The 18,459-nt window shown below is 39.3% G+C and overlaps 1 protein-coding gene across 2 annotated transcripts; it reads right to left on the reverse strand.

The window, feature by feature from the left end:
- Positions 1-1,790: 1,790 nt before the first annotated feature.
- SRP54 (signal recognition particle 54) lies at positions 1,791-18,172 on the reverse strand. 2 transcript variants are annotated; one of them, XM_086748715.1, is made up of 16 exons: positions 18,037-18,172; positions 14,440-14,548; positions 13,031-13,122; positions 12,350-12,434; positions 11,311-11,415; positions 10,013-10,079; positions 9,869-9,926; positions 9,005-9,155; positions 7,972-8,120; positions 6,609-6,709; positions 6,409-6,495; positions 5,914-5,987; positions 5,556-5,664; positions 4,643-4,813; positions 2,929-3,024; positions 1,791-2,255 (listed from the first exon to the last, which is right to left on the reverse strand). In XM_086748715.1, the coding sequence occupies exons 2-16, from the start codon at positions 14,515-14,517 to the stop codon at positions 2,164-2,166; spliced, it is 1,515 nt and encodes a 504-aa protein (XP_086604841.1). In that variant the 5' UTR covers positions 14,518-14,548; positions 18,037-18,172; the 3' UTR covers positions 1,791-2,163. The 2 variants fall into 2 exon arrangements, with proteins under 2 accessions (XP_086604841.1, XP_086604842.1); XM_086748716.1 differs by having other exon boundaries at positions 17,975-18,125.
- Between the last annotated feature and the right edge of the window lie 287 nt (positions 18,173-18,459).

An 18,459-nucleotide genomic window follows, 5' to 3' on the forward strand; every position in this document is an offset into this window, starting at 1 on the left:
TCTAGTGGCCTTCCCCAGGCGCTACAGTTACCTAATTACCTAAACGCTTCCTTAGCTGCTTCAAGTTCTTCTCTTTTAGCCATGTGTCCAGACACTGAAACAGCAAACTTCTGAGCAGCAGCAACAGCTTTCAGTAAGATATGCACAGAAAGAGAGACCTCAGTCTTAAGTATTTCCAGGGATGCTTGTTTGCCTCGAATGTTTCAGGCTTCTTGTATGCCAGAGGAAACTTTTCTGCAGAACATGGCAAGATCCTGAGGCCAAGTACAAGCCTAATGCAAGAAAATGGTCCTGGGAGAGTTGTTACTCATGGTACTTGCTGGGAGTGTTTTACATGGCTTCCCCAGCTTGATGCAATTAAGTCTCCAATTCAGAATACCAAACTGTGAGAACATACAGAACATTGTATTTTCTGTTCTCCTGCAAAAACTTTAGGATTTTCTACACGTTGTGCTCTGCAGAATCCACAAACATAAAATTATTGCCCACACTCCCCAAAATTGTTGCTATAAGAGAAATTTATAGGTGCTCCTGTACAGTTGAACTCTCCTTTTAAGTGCCTCCAACATGAATAACTTTTATTTTATTTTTTTTTTTAAACTTGAGATCTTTAGGCAATTATTCCAACCAGGCTCTGAAGTATTTTCTACCTAGCATGCTAAGGTAAGAGCAATATACTGCTGTTTGTTTCTTCCAGTGCATACCTTAGAAATAACAATTGACACATTTTAGAGGAAATGCTTTCTAAACTTGCCCTTGCCTCTGCCAACACACAGCTAGTGACAGCTCTATTCTTAGTTTTAGACTAAAACTAAATGTATGCAATGAATGGAAAATAGAAAGAGTTAATGGTTGGTAAGTTGACAGTCTGAGTCTGTCCTGGACAGCACAGTGCTTTACTGTTCGTCCTCAATATGCCTATTCATCTTTGATTTCCATGAAAAGCATTCAGCTTAACTATCCACTCTCCCCTACTGACTGCATTCCAAACCAATATTTATTTGCTACTCTGCATGGTTTTGTATATTGCATTGGGTTGTACTGCTCAAGAACTGAAAATGCTATTAAAAAAAAAAAAAAATAAAGTTTTAGTAAACACACCCCACTTCAGTAGCTAAGGACAGCTCCCCAACAAGCTGGGAGCTCTTGCCTTAAGATAAGGGTGAGAGATCTTACGATATTTGCCAAGATGTATGTTGGATTTCAAGGTTTATCTGGTCTAGCTAGTTTCTGAAGTGTCTCTGTAGATTCCACCCTTTTGAGACCAGCACAGTAAACTGAAGTATTAAAAGAAGAAATGCTATAGGAAATTAGGATCAGATCATAGCCGAGTGGGGACAATATGCTCTGTTATATAGAGCTATTTGTTTCCATTTTAAGTTCAGTGGTAGCACAGAATTGCATCTAGTATGTATTAGAAATTATCTCTATTACAAAAGAACTGCTTAATTGGCAGCCTGCTGTGAGGATTATCTTCAGTATACGAGACAGCTTGATATCTGCATACCTGTATGTTTTTAGTCACTTCATTCTTTATGCATAGGAAAAGAACAATAAAATTCTGGAGAATAAAGTTTTGTACAAACTTAAGCACAGCACATCTACCTTCTAAAAATGCTCCAAGAATACCTGAGCAGCAACAGCATACTTCAAATACTGAATTATTCTTACAGTATCTATACAAAACATTAGTTACAGCATTCATTAGAAACAAATCAAACTAAGAAAATAATCTCATTACATACTGATAATGTACAGTTCTGAAAGAACTGAAGAAATAGGCCATTCCCTTGTTTATAACCACTTAAATTTTATTTTACAGTATATTTGTGACATTTTATGTTACTATAACCAAAGATCAGGGTTGTTTACAAATATAATGGCTGCCATTTGATGTAAACAATTAAAAAGTGTCTCTAAATATTAAAATTTTACATCATGATTTTGTTTTATTAAATTGAATTACTCTTTGTGCCATCAGGTATTAGCGGAGAGGAACTAATTTAAGCAAAAATAGTTTTCAGAAATTAGATGTAGAAACTGAGAAGCCTGAATAAGATTTCAAAAGACCACTCCTCCCATCACTGTAAAAAGGAAGAAAGCAAATTCTTTCACTGAAGTTGTAATGAAGAGTCAACCAAGTCCATTGTTATTAAGGCTTCTTTACATATTATTGAATCCCATCATTCCTTTCATATTCCCAGCAGCACCTTGTTGAAACTGTCTCATCATTGACTGCAATCCTGCCATGCCACCTGTAGAACATAAGTGAGAACATGGCTGTGTTAATTAACTCCGAAGCACAGCTATCTTGCTTCTGAGGCCTCATCACAGCACACACACTATTTCAGTAATATACAAACGCAAAAGCCCGAGACTGTGAAGCCAGGTTTAAATGGCCATTGAAAATGGACAACCGAGCAAGTAATTACAGAAAGGTCTGCAAAACATCAGGCTTAAAGTAGGTTTTATGATGACCTGTGCATTAAGACCTAGACAAAAGAAAAACCTTGGAGGAATAACCATTATCAATTAATAAGGTTCCAGTATGGAAATCTTCATTTAAAGCTGCTCTTGTCAAATTTAACTATTTAAGGCAATGCTTAGAAGAGAATGGAAAGGAAGTTTAGAAATATATTTGCTTTACTACACTCACGGTTCAAGTAATCACTTTATTGTTTCACCAGACACCACTCCAATTGCTCATTTTGAGGGCTGAATCCAAACGAAGAGACTAGATTAAGCACTGGTTAAGTGCAAAGCATTCCTAACACATGGACTAAACTTTCTGATTCTTGTTAGAAAACCTATAATACTTAATACTGATACATAATGCAAACATTCTCACATCACCTTCCTCACTTCTGTATTTCAAATGCTCCACTATAATCAGCTTTTTACAGCTTCAAGAGGACTACCAACACATACCCATATGGTGAAGAACTCTTGGATCCATCATCTTTGCCATCTGTTGGTTCAGTTTGGCTAACTGAGATGGGTTTACATTTTTTGACATATCACCACCTTAAAAAAAAAATGAAAGAAGCAATTGTAAGAAAGTGGATTAACATACGGAATTAAAAGTAAAATTAATCAGAATCTTAAACCTCCTAATTCTAGATTCAAATCCATTTGAGTCCATGATGAAGTTACCACATCAACCACTTAACACTATTTTAAGATTCAACAGTCCCCGCACCCCACATAACAGACTGAAGTGTCAGTATGTCAGTACTGTAGTAGTAATGAAGTCTACATTGATAAGGCCAAAAATACAATAGTTCTCATAGAATAGTTAAAGTAGGAAGGAACCTTTAAAGGGGGTCCAACCCCCCTGCAAGGAGCAGGGACATCTCCAGCCAGATCAGGTTGCTCAGAGCCCTGTCCAGCCTGGCCTTGAATGTTTCCAGGGATGGGGCATCCACCACCTCACTGGGCAACCTGTGCCACCCTCATTGTAAAATGTTTTCTCCTTATGTCCAGTCTGAATCTACCTCCCTCTGTTTTAAAACCATTACCCCTTGTCCTATCACAACAGGCCCTGCTAAAAAGTTTCTCCTCATCTTTCCTGTAGGCCCTCTTTAGGTACTGGAAGACCACTATAAGGTCTCCCCAGAGCCTTCTCTTCTCCAGGCTGAGCAGCCCCAACTCTCTCAGCCTGTCCTCACAGGAGAGGTGCTCCAGCCCTCTGATCATCTTTGTGGCCCTCCTCTTGACCCTCTTTAACTGGTCCATGTCTTTCTTATGTTGGAGACTCCAGAGCTGGACACAGTACTCCAGGTGGGGTCTCACCAGAGCGGAGTAGAGGGGCAGAATCACCTGCCTCAGCCTGCTGGCCGTGCTTCTTTTTGATGCAGCCCAGGATGCAGTTGGCCTTCTGGGCCACTAGGGCGCATTGCCGGTTCACGTTGAGCTTCTTCATCCACCAGCACTCCCAAGTCCTTCTCCTCAGGACTGCTCTCAATCCATTCTCTGTCCAGCCTGTATTTGTGCCTGGGATTGCCCCAACCCCTGGGCAGGACCTTGCAATTGGCCTTGTTTCACTTCATGAGGTTTGCCTTGGCCCACCTCTCCAGCCTGTCAAGGTCCCTCTGGATGGCATCCCTCCCCTCCAGCATGTCGAGCGCACCACACAGCTTGGTGTCATCAGCGAATTTTCTGATGGTCCACTCTATCCCACTGTCCATGTTGCCAACAAAGATGTTAACCATGGTCAGTCCCAGTATTGACCCCTGAGGAACGCCACTCATCACCGGTCTCCACTTTGACATCAAGCTGTTGACTAGAACTCTTACAGTGCAACCATCCAGCCAATTCCTTAGCCACTTGAGTGCGGTCGAACTGTCAAATCCATGCCTCTCCAGTTTAGAGACAAGGATGTTGTTTCACTGCTAAGTTACATATTAGTGTCATGAAGAACAGTGCAGGTGTTGCCAGTTACATCAAAGATCTTTCAAACATAATGAAAATGAGTGAGCTACAACTCGCTTTCTCCTCTCCCAACACCTAATCAACATTTTCACATTTCCTCTGTTCACACAAGTGACCTCCCTATTGAGTTAATAAATGTTTGTTGGTTTTGGTTTTTGGTTTGTCGGTGGTTTTTTGTTTTGTTTTTGTTCAGTTGGTTGGGTTTTTTTACCTTTGAAAAGCCCTTTGATGCCTCCCATCTTTTTCACCATCTGTGCAAACTTAGTGTATTGGGTCAAAAGCTCCTGAACGTCTCTGGTAGAAACACCCGAACCTCTTGCTACTCTTTGGATTCTTCCTGGCTGCTTACTGAAAACTTTGGCACCATCTGTACTGTCAAGTTCTGTAATTATGGGAAAGAAAAAAATCCATTCAGGTACTGAAATTAAAATCTGTTACAGCTGGTAGCAAACTTGTTCTCATAATTGTTAGAGAATTTAGTTTTGAGCCAGAGAACAAAAACCTAGTTTTAGAAGAAGTGACAACATAGAATTTTACATAAATAATTGAGATATAATATTATAGGGTATAGTACTCAAAAGCTGTTATGTTCATATGTCAATCATCATGATAGAAAAAGTCACCTGAAGAAATTATGCTCTTGGGATACTTAGTCTTAAGCCATATTAACTGGTTTAACACAAGGGTAAGAACGTACTTTTCTCCTGCAGGAGTTATGGGTGGATTAGAAACAGACCAGGTTATGCCACCAAGTAAATTTGAAGGTGCGTAGGAAGACAGACAGCTATGACAGATTAAAGATTAATGTAGCTTTTTAATTTGCAAATGTAGCATTATATTAGGAAAAATAAAAATACATAATTTCCAGTTGGATGCCTATTGGCATCCAATAAAAATCCCACCTATCCTATGCAAGACAGAGCAGCAACAGGCAATTGTCAAGGTACGTCTCTAAATATTTAGACTTATTCAGAAAATCGGGACACATAGGTACTCTGTCATTTCTAAGAGTGATAAAAGCTCCTTATGTTCTGTCACTATAGACTCCCACTTGCTTCCAAAAAGATCTCTGTAAATAAGCTTGCTCAACAGTGCAGAAAAATAGTGAGTGAAGTTTGTTTTACCTTGGTCATTCATACTGTCCATTATAGTCATCAGTTTCTTTAGCCTTGCCATTGATTCCTGTTCATTGCCTTTACTCATGAAGTCGGTTCCAAAACCAGGGATCATACCCTTGTTTTAAAAATAGGAAAAAATCCAACTGTGTCAGAATCGGCAAAGCTAACTTTAATTAAGCAACCAGAAATATGGACAGCAAGTTTTAGTTCAGTAGTTATGTATCACAGCAGGCAAATAATTTCACCTTTTTCAAAAACAAAGCACAGACTAACAAGAGTTTCAATTAAGAGTTTTAAGTTTACAGAAGTTTGTCAAATACAAATGAAAATCTGATAAGATAAAATTATTTCGGGGGCAACTAACCAAGATCTGACTGAATGGTCCCATTTTCATGATGTTTTGGAATTGTTCATACATATCTCTTAACGTAAATTGACCTGAAGTACAAGGAAAAAAAAAAGATTAGCAGAAGTCACACTAGCATTTTGGTCTTACTGTCCTTTCTCAATTATTCTTTATTTACAAGGTAAATACTATACAGCATAGATAAGTAGATAAATAAATTTCTTCTCCACTATTAACACAGCTAAACCATTTTAGATGGCAGACACTTGAAAGAGTTAAGCTAGTTATTCTGTAGTTCAGACACAGTGTGACCAACTTAACACCTGAAAAACATAACTCAATTTACTTGCCTGCCACATTTATTAAAGAATAACCATTCTTCACTATGCACATGAAACAAGTTACTTGTCTCTATACATAACACAAATTAAATCAGTGGTCTACATCTCAGAGAACCTGCCATGATTAGGTCACGATAATACACCAGCTATTCAGGCCTTGGGAATAACTTACCATGTTTGAGCTTTTCTATGAGTGCTTCATTATCATCCAACTTTAACTCATTTACTTTGTCTATCAATCCTTCAATATCTCCCATACCTGGAAAAGAAAAAAAAAATCAACCCAACTCTGGTTAGCATAAAAAAATTACACTTTGACTTTCTTTTCTTTTATCCAATTGAAAAGTGTCTTTTAAGTACAGTTGTACATACCAAGAAGTTTGCTGATGAAAGGCTGTGTTTTGAAGGGTTCAAAGTCATCTATGTGTTCGCCAGTTCCAATAAAAATAATAGGACTCTTTGTGGCAGCAACTCTGCAGTAAAATATATTTCATTAAACAATCTCTCAAAAACCACCCATCTTTTGTACCGCCTATCAACCTAATCAGCTCGGCATCATCAAAACAATGCATCCTCTCTGAAGTATCTTTCTTATTTCTCAAACTTTAATGCAAAAACATTTAGCATTTAGGATAGGCAGCTGGGAGTAGCTGACAAGATGCTTCTCAAATTAGTGCTTTGTAAAATACAAACTCTGCTTTGAAAAATCATCAACAGAAATAGAAGTTGCTTGTTTTCACTGCTGAGTTTAAGAAGCTTGAGAGAAAAGACAGAAAAATAAATAATCTCCATTTTTCCTCACATTGGGAGGTCAGATGAGACAAGCATTGATTACTTTTTCTTCAAAGTATCTCCTACAACAGACAGCAATCTCATTTTCAACACAGGAAAAAAAGCTTCTATATAGAAGTGTATGACAACTGGAACAAGCTTTTGGCATTTTCATTTTGCTCTTAAATTTAGTTTTTCATCACTGCACTATAAATAACAGCAAAATACATAGGGCAATTTAAAAACTTTAACATTAAAGATCAAAGTCAGACAGTGATTTAGTAAGTTGGTGTCAGTTAACTTTGACTGTTTTGACAACATTTCAGCTCCATACAAGCTATATAATTGAAAAGCAGCTGGAGATTAATCTGACATGCCATCATATAAAGGTAAGGCTGAAGACAAAAACATAACACTTACAGTCAATAGTGTCTGTCAAGATACAGCACGTGGGAAGTCCAACAAGAATGGAATTCAGGAAAGTATGACTACAGATTAATTTTTTACCAAATTGCTGCACACTGGCAATCCAGAAGTTTGATTTGCATCGAAGTTTTAAGGCCATTAGATATGACTAGGTAAGTTTTTCCCCTTTTGAAAAAAAATCTTGGGCATTAAATGGGAAGCAAAACTTTTCAAGTGAGCCATATCTATTAAGTCCAAATTAGTAAAAACTCCTATATGCAAGATGCAATAAATATAATTGCTTGATGCTTTTCTCATAAGACAGAACTCTGACATGTGACAATACAAACTACTGTATTGGAAGAGCATCATAATATCCGATTCTGACTAATGTTAAATATCAATGGGTGATCCTATCCACCAGAATTAGGGTAAGAACATAACTGTTACTGAGTTAAATCTCAGATTCTGTGCAGTGTGACACTGACTTTTACAGGACAGGTTTAATGATTATCCATGCATGGCCAGATGCTGGACACTATTACATCACAATACTCACGCACTGAGAGCTCCACCTCCTTTTGCATGTCCATCAAGCTTAGTAACAATAACAGAAGCTACATCTACTTTATCTTTGAAAGCTTTAGCTTGAGCTTCACAAGCTTGGCCAATGGAAGCATCCATCACATAAACTATGTTATCTGGTTGCTAGGAGAAAAGAGATACACAAAATAATCATTTCCTGCTTTCTTAAGCAGTGCTCATGAATTATGTTCAGTGGCAGAACTTACTGCAATAACAGTAAGTATGTAAAGGCTGTACAGTTTAACACAAAAGAGTAACTGTTTTCTGAACAGTATTGACTAAGGACCACTTGAAAACTCTGATGCTGTATTGCTATGTGAAAGACTTATTTACAACACAGAAAATAAAAACTTAACATTACTTATGTTTTGAGTGATTTTAGCCAGTATCTGAGCCAATAATCTAATTAATTATCTACAAGCAATTAATGGCTAACAACATCTTGCATTCAGTGTTACATTAAGAGCTTTAAGACATTCCTTCCTCTGAAAACAAGTTGGCCATTAGCAGGAGTTTTGTGGGAGGCATCATATTGTCACAGGAGATCACAGAATTAAACAAATAGCCAGACTTTTTAAACCCATACAAGAAAAAAATATCTTCATTTACATATCAAAACTGTTGAAAGTTATCCAATCACCACCTCTGTTTCCTGACAATCACAGAAAATGTAGTACACAGTTACAGGAAAACAGATCAGGCTGGTTTTTTTATCTAGTTTCTCAATACAAAGATCCTGAAAAGTTAAAGCAGGAACGGTAGTCTAGTTACGTGCAAGTATCCTTGAATTACAGGTACGAGAATTAAACTGACACAGAACTATCAAGCACTGATCATCCAGCCAGTTTATCTCACATCCATTTGTAATTTCTAATACATTCTGTGAGTTAAAAATGCTGACACATTCCAGAAGAGCGAAATCCACACAGAACATCAGGAGATAAACATAAATGATTTTGAGTCAAATTACTGTAACAGAAGATATTGTACTTCCTGAAACTACTCACTATGGCATTAGCAACTTGTAACATCTCTTCAAACAAAGAATCTTCCTGTTTGTGACGTCCACTTGTATCAACAATGATTATTTCAAAACTTTCATTCTTAAATTTCTCGACACCTTCTGAGGCAATAATTACAGGATCCATTTCTGTATAACTGATCACAAAGAGAAACATCTATATATATTTATATATGCAATTCTTTGTTCCTGAATAAATTAATTCAAGCTTTCATCACTTGACTGTAAACTTGCTAACTGTAAATCTACCTTGATTTCCAGAGGGATTTCCTCTTATGTCAAGCAAAAATTGATTAAAACTATGCCTTCCCAAGCCATTTGCCCTTACTTCAGTGAACTGAAGCACAAAGGACTGTCTCACCTGCTGAGACTGCACTGAGTTCTACCAGCCCTTCTCTGAAATAAGATTTAACTGAGCACGTAGACAGTACACCTCTATTCAAGCTTAGGGGAAAATTATTTACTGCTTCATAAAAGCTATTTTATGTCTACTCCTGCCCCTACCTGACAATGAAACTTGAGGGTCCAAAAATCATATGCTTTGATCTGTAAAGATACTTCCTGAAAACCTGAATGTGTCTGGTAAAGGCCTATAAACTGCTATACGCTAAGAGAATATTACAGGGAATTATCTCCAGATGCCTCACCTCTTCTTACGCTATCCCTATCTGCCACTACTGGCAGACAGTATATTGAACTAGGCAGAATTTTCATCTGATTAGAGCAAATATTGTAACAAAATCTAAGTAATTAGGCAATACTGAATGGGGCTTAGTGTGAGATGTTCAACATGGAACAACACATCGATTGAGTTGGATTGTTCTGAAAACTGATTCTGAAAGATGCTTACCTCCCATAAAAGGGAATTCTTGCTTTTGTGGCGTTCTGCTTTAACTGGTCAAAAGCACCTGTAAGACAGGTACAGTCAAGGGACTATTAAAAAAAATCTGTAAGTATAAGAGCTAAAGAGCCACCTCATTAAAGATGGTATTACCTGCTCTGTATGTGTCTGCACATATTAAACACGTCTTCCAACCTTTCCTCTGATAGAAGTATGCTAACTGTGAAAAGAAATCCAAAACAAGTAGTTACACCAAAGTCCCACTAGAAAGCATGACACTGCCTAAGAGCTTATAAGTCACTGAAGTATGTTCAGAGCACAGCCTTCCTATGACTGAGGCCACTTAGTAACACTGTACAACCATTAAATGTTACTATCTCTGTTACTTAGAAAACTATGTTATACAAATAATTATTAATGGTGAGATGAAAACAGCTGCTTGACTCTATTTCTGATTTCACTTTCCTGAGCTAGGAATGATTATAAATAATTCCAGTTCTCATTTTACTAACTCCTAGATTCTGCTTACTGCTAATACTGCAGGTAGGACTAGCCTTTAGAAACTACTCAAAGTAGTAACTAGTTCAATATCAAGTCCTGTAATGCCTAAAACTTGTACAGTTCTTTGTTTCTGTACTTCCAGAGAAATAAAGATATTTCCATTGCAAATACATGCTTTAAAGCCATGGATGGAACTCTTACTTTCTTGTAACACTCAGCTTCACTGGTACAGTGTACATTCACAGAATATTTGATTAATCAAACACAAACTTCCAAAATATAGTTCACCTACAGAAGTACTAGGAAAGCCTTATGAAATCAGAGCAGTGATACATCTGGTATAGCCTATGTGTGAATCTCAGAAGCAGATGACTAAAAAAAGCTACAAAGATGCATCAATTTTTTCCACCCAACAACCGTCATAAATAGGTTAAGTGTTGATTCAGAGCATTGTTTTTTTAGCCTTCAAAATACAAATCCAAATTTCCTGAATGAATTTGGGGCTGTAAGAGTCTTCACACCACCCACTCATACTTAACTGAGATTATCTAACACACAGGCCAACTTCCACTGGTTCCCCTAAATAGGTAATGGAATGAGATAAGGTCCATCCACAGCACAAGTCTTAAACCCAGAAAGCAAGAAATAGAAAGAATCTTTGTTATCCATAACCAGTATTGTTTCATCAAGAGTTTAGTTTAAAATAAAAAAAAAAGTCTTGAAGGAAGTCCTACAAGCCATAAGTAGCCCCAGAAGAATATTACTTTGGACATTCATCTCAGAAGTCCCTCTACAAAAATATCTCTACATTGTAATCAGTTAGTATTTTCTTACTGATAGAAACAGCACAGATCACAAGCAAATCCTACCAAAGGAGTCCAGTGACCACCGCCCCCCAAGAAAAAGAAAAACAAACAAAACAACACGCAAACAGATTCAGTGCAAGTTACCTTTGAACAGGTCGTTGTTTTACCACTTCCTTGCAAACCAACAAACATTATAATATTCTGTTTTCCTTTGGTAGGTGTCCATGCTTTGACTCCAGGATCTACAAGCTATAGGACAAAGTATAATATATGTTGCAGAACTGGATTTCAGAAGCACAGAACGGTCAGTGTCACAGTCATGCTAGGTGCCTGGTTGTATGGACCAAACCAATTTTTGCATATGCTAGTCTTAATTTGGCTTAGATGCTTGCTGATTTACAGTGAACAGCAACAGCCCGTGCAAGATATCTATAGTATATAGCATTATGCATAATATTTCTGTAACAGTAAGTGTTAATTTCTTCCTAACGCCAAGCACCAAAGTCAGGGTGGCCTGTATATACGGCACAAGTATAGCAAGCAACACAGAAGCATGACCTCCACCCCACCATCACTGCTCAAGATGGACCTCTTCTGGTGAGAATCCTACAGTACAGAAGACTTTAGGGTTGCTGCCCCACTTCTCAAAGGAGTAGAAAGTTCATACATGCCAGAGAGCCATCATATGGGTGGGCACAGACTACAGAGCAACGGAAGACTATACTGTTAACTGGAAAGAGGACAGAATACTGATACGCAGGTGCTGATTTGACAAGGCAGGCAGATTAAAGAGCAATGTTGCCATGAACTGCTGAGTTGTTACTTAACACTAAAGGGTAATAAGTAGTTTGAACAAATCTTCATTAGGTTAGCAAAGGCATGCTTCTTGGACAACCAAAACCAGTCCAGAAGCTAATAGTACGTTACCCTTATTTTGTCTTTAAATTTCAATTGAAGAGTAAGAATAGCTGAACTTGAAACTTAAACTGAAGTTACTCAGAGATGTCCAGGAAGTAGTTTCAATCAGAAGAATACTAGTGTTTGCAGTAGTAAGTAGCCTCAAAACAGAAAACATAACTGTAGGTACCACACGTTAGCCTTAAAGCTTGTCTTGCTACTGTACTGCTTCCACAGCCCAAGCTGCACAAGAAAAGCAACATAATACAGAATTTTGAAGTCCTACCTTAACAAGTTCCTTAAAGACAGCATGCTGAATCATTTTTCTTTTGTTAAGGCCAGATGCCATTTCTTCAAGATCAATTGCGGACCTGAGTTTAGGAAAATCATGTCACACCAGTACAACTTAAAGTGTCACTTAACCTAGTAATAAATTAAGTCTTCGCAACTGGAGCAGCACTCTGATTTGCCTTGAGTTTTCAGATAGGACGTATTTAATAAGAAGAGACATGCACTGGAGACATTACTTCTGTATGCAGGACAAAAACAGGCTTCTAAAATACTTGCATCTTTCAGACTTGCATCTACTTGAATTATTCATCTGAAAATAGCTAAGGTAACAGTACTGGTCATATACAGAGATCTATTTATATCCAGCACAGAACATGTGAAGATGAGGTGTCTAGGAAGTAACAAAGAACTTGTTTATCATACCACACAACTGATGACAGCAACAGTTTTTTGAAACAAGACTATAACAGCAATAACTGGCTAAACTTGACAAAGATTCTTTTGATGGAACTGGCCAGACATTTCATTCAAACTGTATCTTCCTTTTAAAGGTAAATTGGGTGTGCCTAAGAAACCCATATAAAGAGACAGAGATAAATTAGACACTCTTCTGTAACCTCAAATTACAACTTTTACAGACTTTAGAAGTTAAATGCATTTTGATTATTTCACTTACTTGACATTTTCTCTGAGTTGCTTCACAAGTTTAATATTAACGTCAGCTTCCAGTAATGCTGTACATACTTCTTTTAACATAGCATTTAAAACCTTTGGAGTATAAAGGAAAAATAGTTTTATAATACACAGTATTGACTAGGCCAGTATTAGTAGAAAATATGAATGTGAAAGTGTATTTATGATATAACCAAGGCTTTTACAAATTAAATGCATGCAGTCTTATCACCGTATTGACTGACACAAAAAAGTCTATGCATTTGTTCCTGTGTAAACATGAAAACAGCTGTAACAAAACCACAAAAGAATCTCTTATCACTATAACTAAAAGTATTCCTTAAGTGCAAGATGGACACACTGCTATCTGCATTCTCAGCAGAAACTAGACTGCTACTCTGAGGTATGTCTTTTAGGCAAACAGGTGCCTCAGTTAGGAACCCAGTTTAGTAGTTCTAACTCTTTTCAAGGGGAAAGTCTTGAACAAAGATTTTTTGAAAGTAACACCTGCATCAACAGTCTCATTTGCACAGCTTGAGCTCTGGCAAGAGAATAGTTTCTACTGCCAAAAAAAAAAAAAAAAAAGGGGCTGTATTTGATTCAGTTAAAGATTTGTTGTGTCCCAGCTGAAGATTTGTTAAAACCTTTCTTCTATGCACAAGTCCCAACCTGACAACCTTTGATAAGCATACTTTTTAGTTACTTTAAGCCACCTGTCTGCCTACCTGATAAGAGTTTCTAGTATATTTACTCAGAGGCACTTCTAAACCATCACAGCAGTTAGTTTTCCATCTTGCTTTTCAGTCCACATAACAGAAAACACTTATTTATAATTTCAAATTCTTAATTAAAAGAAGAATACAGACTATAACAAGTTGGACAGTTCCAGAATCACACATTGCATTGGCTTGAATATAAAGGCAACAAATGTAACAATTCTCACATTTCAGACAGCAAAGTTTACAGTGAAAGCTATTTGTTCTTCCACGCTTTAGCTTCTAGCAGCCTAGTACACATCTCCATAGTCCAGCTGCGCGCACACACACGTCAGCACTCTACGTAGTCTCACAAGGCTGTTCCTGTTCACCTTCCACCCAAACTTAGGCACGTATTGCCTCCTCCAGCATTCACCTGCTCAGAACACTAGTTTTCCTAAGTACAGCCACTAGACTCAAGGACCCTTTGACCATAGGACCCACTATGCCCAAGGTGACGATACACGTTTAAATCTGGTTCTGAATTTTGTCAGTACTATCAGAGGATTAAAACCTCTAGCTAAGAATTTCACTTGAAGGAAGAAAAGAGCCTAGGGATAACACTAATCCACTTCAAGCTTCTCATCAGCCTCTGAAGACTTTTTCTCAGAACTTTGCTTTCTAAATGTTAGTGCTATAACATCTGCATATTACATACCTCTTCATTGATAATTGTAGCATTGCTCAGTGAGCGTAATGCTGAAGTTATTTTTCTTCCAAGATCAGCTAGAACCATTTTGGCGGCTTTAAGTACAACTCAGAAGAATCTGGAAAACAAATAAAAATTAAATTTAAAAATAGTTGAAACTATGCCTTTGCAAATTATTCTAGTATCTTTGGGGTTAAGAAATGGGCTTTGCATTCCAGAAAGCAAAAGAGTCTTACTTTTTTAGAGATATTTTTAGCAAATATTGGCCTGTAGTTAATTTTAGGCTATCCTGATGGCCTACTTGAAAACAGAAATACCACACTGCAATTAGGAAGCATTTCACTGTCTGGTGTATTTGTGCACTGAATTCACCATAAAAGAACAGTCCAGACAGACTTCCAGAAAGAATGCTAACTGCTTTTTATCTTCTTATCAGCAATGTGCTACATGACAGAATACATTCAAGCAGAATAGCATCGTGCAAAGACAGTATGATCAGAAGCAAAATATTTTGCTAGCAAAACTGAACATTATTGATCGGTTCTATTTTATCTACCTTACACTAAATCAAACTGAGTTTCCCATTTCAGTAACCCTACAAACATGCTTGCATTTTAATAAGCAAAATTCATGTTGTATTTTTAATGGCTTTATTGGAAAAAACCAGACTCTTTGTTCACTGTAGGCACAAATCTTACATATAAGCCTAAAGCAGACTGCAACTTATAGTTAGGAAACCATAAAAAGTTAATTTCTGAAGGGTATACATAATCTAGTTGACATGCTAAACCACTCCCCTTCCTATACAAGGTGGCAAGATATTCAGGAGAACACATAGCAGAAACGGCAGTCTAAAATTGTGAAAAAGGGCAAACCAAAATTTGTCTAAAGAGCAAAAAAGTTGCAACACCATAGTTACTGCTGAAATGGAGCACTTCAAATTCTTCTTATCTTCCAATTTCACAGTTGTTTTCTCATACCCAACTGAAACTACTCCCTTGCTGATTAGCTGAATTCAGAATCCCATGCTCCTCCTTTCAGAACTGAAAACAAACTTCCCAATAACGCGAGCCTCCAATAAAGTAGCGGAGAGTTTTCAAGGTTTTCTGGACTTCCTCCCCCCCCTCCCTCAAATGGACAGAGAAGAAAACAGACAAGAAAGGTTGGTACATTTAATAAAATAGAAAATACAACATTAGCTATGCTCTTATTTAATTGAGGAGAGAGGGCTCCAACCTAGGTAAGACAGAAAGAAGCTCATTAAATACATGCGGAGATTTACTAGCTGCACAGGGCCCCAAAAGCAAGGCTTATGATGTCTTTGTAAGTACAAAAATACATTCCAAAGTAGATAAAAATTCACCCATATAAGCCAACCCCCTGATTGCTTTGCCTAATTTAGAGTTAATACTGTCACAAAGTTCACAGGTTAGAAAAAACCAAACCAAAACCCACCCCACAAACTGCCAGTCCAACCCCCTCCAACATTAAGGCCACAATGCAGAACAAAGACTCCAGAAGAAGATAAATTCAGCCTAAGTGCAGGCCTCAGATGTAGCAAATGATGCAAATATATTTATACATTTCAGATGTAATGTATGCTGTTTGTATATACAATTCTGCTTGTATATACAATTCCAAAGTCACATACATTACAATGCCATCTTGATATTTCATTAAAAAAAAAAAAAAAATCAGTCTGCGCTTCCTAAGAAACTCTGCCTTTAAAATATTTGCAGATCAGTACGCTAGCAGATATGGATGTCTATCTTCTTACTTTGCTAGAAGAGGACTTCTACATGACATCTGAAGTGTGAAAACTCCAAGTTTTCCTTACAGAGCATACAAGTCATATTCTTGCATTATAATTCTGAAAAAGCACTATCATCAATATGATCTACCAAAGGCTGTCAGCAAAACACATGTTCAAAATGTTTTTAAAACCTGTTTCCATTAAAATCATAATAATGCAAAAAAATATGACCCTTTAAAAATAGCACTGCATCTCAGTAAGCTTTGAGCTGATGAAACTACAGCCATGGACAAAAAAAGAACACTTGGATATAAGATCTAGCAAATTTGATAGGTTGAACAACATGCAGCAGCCAGGTGAACACTCAATATTGAGAAGTAGTTTCCAAAGTTCTACAGATCTCCAAATAGAGGAAGTTAATTATGTTCTAATATGTTTCCACTGCAGAACTCCAAGAGCTTTTTCCAACAGCCTTACAATAAGAATAACGCAAATGCCATGCTAAGGGGTTTAAGCATTTTAAAATCAACTGCCTTCTTTAGCACATTGAGCATTTATAAGCCATCAGAATCACAATACAGAAATTAATATAACTTTTCACGTGCAGTCCAAGTTGTGAGCCACACTACGGACAAAAAGACTCATAAGCTGTCTTAGCAGGTAGCCACCTTGGGCTGGCAGGTAGCCACAAGAGCATTACCAGTGACTGCACTGCAGAATGCGTATATGCTGTGATCAGAGGATCTGCAGCTCTGGAAGAGCTTTTTAGCTTTGATGCAGCACTACACAAACACATTGAAGAGGTTTAAATCTGGCAGGGCCCCACAGTAAACAAGCCAGGCTGCATCACGTAGGCCTCATGCTGAGCAAGGCCATGAGCTCTACACAGCCTGAGCACCTCCACACAGAGCTCCCAGGTCATCGTTCTGCTGCAGAGTCTCAAGACCTCATCACTTGCTGTTGAAAAGCAGGCATTTCAGGAATAAAGGAGCAGCAAATATAGCAGAGGTTTTTTTTGAACCATAGCAAAACAGCAGTGAAAGAACCTTGAGGAGACAGACTGCCTATCCCTGCCTATCTAGCATACATCTCTATTCAACATTTGTCTAGCTAAACCGGCAGTACTCTTTAATGCACCGATTTTTTAAAAGGTAACAGCTTTAACAGATAACAGCTGTTTAAACAGCTGTTTTAAAGCATAACAGCTGTTTAAAAGATAACAAGTAAAAGCGATACTCACTTGAAATCTGTACAATAAAGGTATACTACATATATACATACGTGGGTTAAGATTTGTTTAAAGTCTAATACTATACCTGAAAAAAAAGGCTGATTCACAGGTGGAAATAGCTTGAGCTACGGCAGCGACACTGAACCCCAACTTACCAGTTTCCACCTCCTGATATTACCTGACAGAGGGACAGGAAGGCACCCCGCAGCCACACCAGAGACCAACTATCCTCTTTATGGCCTGAAGCCCTCATTGGCACGGAAAAGGAACAAAAGAGTGAAGGCACAGCCTTAGAAACGTGCCCAGCCCCTGCCTTCCCCCCTGTGCACCCAGAGCCGGCCTCAGCCAGCGGACCGAGCGCCGGGCCCGGCGAGCCCCATCCCGCTGACGCCGCCGGCGCTCGCCCGGGAACCCCAGAGCTCCGCTCCCGCGGGGCCGGGGCGGAGCGGCCAAGCAGCGGCTCGGCGCACCGGAAGCCCCTGCCCGGGCTGCCGCAGGGCAGACCCGCCGTCCGTGCGGGCGCTCGCCGTCCCGGCAGGAGTTGAGCCGAGGGCCCTCACCTCGTCCCGAGAAACCGCCGCCGGCAGCGGCCCCGCTTCCCGCCGGCAGCCCCAGCACTCACCGAGAGCGCGCCGCAGGGCCTGCGGGCGGAGCCCAGCTCAGCCGGGCGCGGCGAGGCCGCCCAGCGCTCCGCAGCCGCCGTCGGCAACTGCGAGACACCACCGGCCGCCGCTGCCCGCCGACCAGGGAAACGTCACCACTCGCCCTCACCCCGCGGCCCCCGGATCGCTTCCGCTTCCGGGGCGCGCGTGCCCCCGCCTCCTTAAGGTGGTCCCGGGGAAATGGTCTGCCCGCGCCCGGAGGCGCACCACGAGGAACTCCGCAGCGCCATCTTAAGGGCGGGCGGGGCGGCCGCAGGCAGGGAAAGGGCCGGGCTTCCCCAAGGACGTGCGCACTGAGCGGGGAGGCGGGACAGGGCACAGGGCCAGCAGCCGGTCCAGCAGCCTGAGCATGCGTGCAGAAGGGGCTTTTTAAGGGCCGGGCT

Source organism: Chlamydotis macqueenii, chromosome 5 (assembly GCF_036417535.1).
Source record: "Chlamydotis macqueenii isolate bChlMac1 chromosome 5, bChlMac1.mat, whole genome shotgun sequence".
NCBI classification, from domain to species: domain Eukaryota; kingdom Metazoa; phylum Chordata; class Aves; order Otidiformes; family Otididae; genus Chlamydotis; species Chlamydotis macqueenii.